Below are 3,249 nucleotides of genomic sequence, written 5' to 3'. Positions count from 1 at the left end.
TGCCTTCATATTTCTAAATAACGATATTAGGACAGGAAAAAAAATCCTTAAAACAGGCTAAGAAAAAAAAGTCTCAGCTCTGCCTGCTTGCTTTTAAGACACATGGAGCTCCTTTAAAGTCCATTTGTGCTACTGGGATCTGCTGGAGGTGGGTTCCAAGAAGCCCCACATGGGGCAGGTTTTTAGAAACATGTAGGGTAAAAAACGTCGAACATATTTTTTCTTTCCAAAGTATTTGTCTTTTGATGAGCCCTGAAGAGTCTTGGCGTGGACTATTCTAATAAAAACAAAGAATTTGACTGAAGACTATTTTTAATTTTCAAACATCTTTGACTCCTTGAAAAGCATGTTAAAGCAAAAACAAACAAGTTTATTTCAACTTTTACAACATTGTGTTTCAATGTTCTACACATTCTGAAGGGACTTTGCAGAGAGACAGCAATAAAGCTGACAACATTTTTTAAAAGAGTTTAATTTGAATAGCTAGAAGACAAAGACTGCTTTTGGAATTAAGTGAATATAAAAATCATAAACCAGGGTCCAAACTGATAAAATGAGAGCACATGCACACAAACAGCTCTCTGGACAGGAGCAGTTTGTTTGCAGGTTTCTGCCTCTTCTTTTGACTTCCCGACAACATCTTTGCTGTAGAGAAAAGACGTGTCAGATGAGACCAGACGGATTTGCTTGCAGACACAGCACACGCAAATGTAATGAGCCTGTATTTTGACATGCGACCGGACAGACAATACCTGTCTATTTATAGCTGTGGCTTTCAGCTCCACCACGTCCAAAGCCTGTAAGACAGGGGTTGCACAAATGAGCTTTCACGACTGAAACAAAACTGTTTGGATAGTTGACTGATGGATTTGTTTTCCAGGGGATTGGTCTTACCTTTAGGTCCAAACATAGCACTATAGCAGGGGTTATTACAGTAGGGTTTACCGTCATGCTGCAAGAGACAAAGTTTTGTTACAGGAATGTTAAAGTTTATATTAATTAAAAAAATATTTCAAATGTTACCTCTGCATGTGAGCCCGCTGACAGGGTCTTGCGGCACTTTTCGCATTTTAAGCAGGGCCTGTGCCAATCCTTTCCCAAGGAAGACACTCTCTCGGCTAGGAAACAACCAAACAGACAGAAATAAACAATCACAGACTTTAGGGCGAGTCAAAAAACATGGAAAATGTTGTCTGGAGAGGGGGGTGGGAGCAGTCTCCACCAGTTCATTACGACAGGAATTTCCAGCCTAATGCCTGCGCAAAGCCACAAAGATGCTCTCATTGCAAATTAAATTGAGAACACAGCTGGGTGTGGAATCTGTAGTTTGAGAAAAGAAAAAAAAAGGTCCCAAAAGAATCTGATCTCCTCCTCTTGACTCAAACCGATAAAAACTTTATCAGCACAAACTGCCGTCAGCAGAGCAGTTAACACCTGGATTAAATCAGGGGAAATGTCAGACTCAAAAGTAAAAAAAAATGGTGAAAAAGGAGATTCTAGAATAACAGAGGAAGTCGTTGAGGCTCCAAACCTGCATATAATGTAAGGAAATGACAAATTTCCTTCTTAAAAAAAATAACAAGATGTTGCATAAGATTACACAACAGGGAGTGGAAACGGAGAGAAAACGCCCGAGGGCTTGGTCCTGGCCTGATGGTGAAGTTTCAAGTTAAAGTTCGACCCATAAAAATGACGGAACTTAGCTTTAAGAAACAAACTGCTAAGCTGGATAAACAGAAGGCTCAACTCAGCAGGAAATATCAATGACTGTAGGCTGCAAGTTTGATTTGCAGCCATAAAAATGTAAATTGCCGAGATAGAAAGATAATAAGGTAACAGGACAGAGCAATTGTCTTATCTGCCATCTCTCCATCAACTTCTGCTTCTTTGTTTCTATGCAAACTGCTTCTTTGTTTCTATGCATCAAACAAGAGGATTGGTGGAGGGAAATGCCTTTAGGGTCTCATTACACGGAATCGCAATCAAGTCCAAATTCCCTTTCTGTCCAGATAAATGTGGTTTGCAAAACAAATTCTCTGCTGACTCTTTCACTAAAACAACACCTGCCTAAGCAATACTGCACAATGCACCGATTGTCTGCAGCTTCCTGCCAGGAAAAACACACTTGGAGCTTCATCATTGGGACAGGCAGCAGTAGCCTGATTGTTTCCATCTGAGAGTCAAACAGAGGCAGGGTGAGGTGAGAGGGATGAAGGTGTAAAGGAGGCAGAGAAGCCAAGGAGTTGAGACGTTCAGAGCAAGTTTCCTCTGGAAGGGCAAACTGGGAAACTTCGTTTTAATCCCAGAGCCAGGAAAAAGCTGATGGAAGAACGGTTTTACAGCTACATGCTGCATCAATCTGACTGACAACTCTGGCTCAAAATAAAAAAGTAAAAAGTGATGTGGAAGAAGGAAAAAAACAGAAAACAAATCCTCACAAAGTAGGCAAAACAGTCTCCTGCTGGGTCCTTGGATCGTGCAGAGGATGATGTCAAGAAGTGCATACATTTACATCAAATCAAGTTATTTTTAAAGGACTAATGTCTCTTTGTTTCTGCATTTAATAATAAAATCGGCATGTAAATGTCGATTTTGATCGATTTGGATATCAAATTGATCTGCAATTTGGATATCCTGGAAGCTAAAAGTGGACAAAAAGTTCTTGATTTTTTTTTTACCACAAACAAAAAAAAAAAAAACTAATGAAACAACTAAAGTTTGTATAGAAAAAATACTACAATCTACCCATAAGACCTACAAATGTATGGCACATAATGCACTTTAACAGTTTTATAAGTACTGGTTTCTTGGTTTACTCTTAAATTATTTTAAAAAAAATGTACATGCATTACTAGACATTTTCATAAAGTCACACCTGACAGCGGCAAAATTACACATGAAATTGTAATATTAAATAACTTCAGGCATTGTTTTATATGTTTACAAATGCCTAACATGATCTTGTTATCACACTTTTTTCAGCTTTTTCTTCCTGCGTTTTACTCGCAAATTCAAACAAACCAGGAAATGCTGGCGCGCGCATCAGGCACGCGGGCTCTGACAAAGCAAAAAATGACAGGAAAGTGCAGAAAACTTACCAAAATAAACCTCCTTATCGCAGCTCGGGCACTTGGGCATTTTGTTGCGTTTGTGTGTATGTTCCTGCAGATGTGAGAGAAGAGCTTTGGCGCACCTGTCCTCCGTGACTGACCACGCCTCACGAGTGTGCAGATGCGCGCTCGCGATGCA

The 3,249-nt window shown here is 39.7% G+C and overlaps 1 protein-coding gene across 1 annotated transcript; it reads right to left on the bottom strand.

The window, feature by feature from the left end:
* Positions 1-294: 294 nt before the first annotated feature.
* Positions 295-3,249, bottom strand: crip1 (cysteine rich protein 1). Its single transcript, XM_004082157.4, has 5 exons — positions 3,099-3,249; positions 1,024-1,118; positions 895-952; positions 753-797; positions 295-645 (listed from the first exon to the last, which is right to left on the bottom strand). The coding sequence occupies exons 1-4, from the start codon at positions 3,136-3,138 to the stop codon at positions 757-759; spliced, it is 234 nt and encodes a 77-aa protein (XP_004082205.1). The 5' UTR covers positions 3,139-3,249; the 3' UTR covers positions 295-645; positions 753-756.

Source organism: Oryzias latipes, chromosome 22 (genome assembly GCF_002234675.1).
Source record: "Oryzias latipes chromosome 22, ASM223467v1".
Lineage (NCBI taxonomy): Eukaryota > Metazoa > Chordata > Actinopteri > Beloniformes > Adrianichthyidae > Oryzias > Oryzias latipes.
The sequence above is the reverse complement of the archived record's forward strand: the minus strand, read 5'-3'. Positions and strand labels throughout refer to the sequence as shown.

What these genes read in the sequence shown, in the direction of transcription:
- crip1 (XM_004082157.4), bottom strand. Translation starts at nt 3,138, where the DNA reads ATGCCCAAGTGCCCGAGCTGCGATAAGGAGGTTTATTTTG. An exon ending in CGATAAGGAGGTTTATTTTG is followed by an intron (nt 1,119 to 3,098) that starts GTAAGTTTTCTG and finishes GTTGTTTCCTAG; the next exon opens with CCGAGAGAGTGTCTTCCTTG. An exon ending in TGCTATGTTTGGACCTAAAG is followed by an intron (nt 798 to 894) that starts GTAAGACCAATC and finishes CCTGTCTTACAG; the next exon opens with GCTTTGGACGTGGTGGAGCT.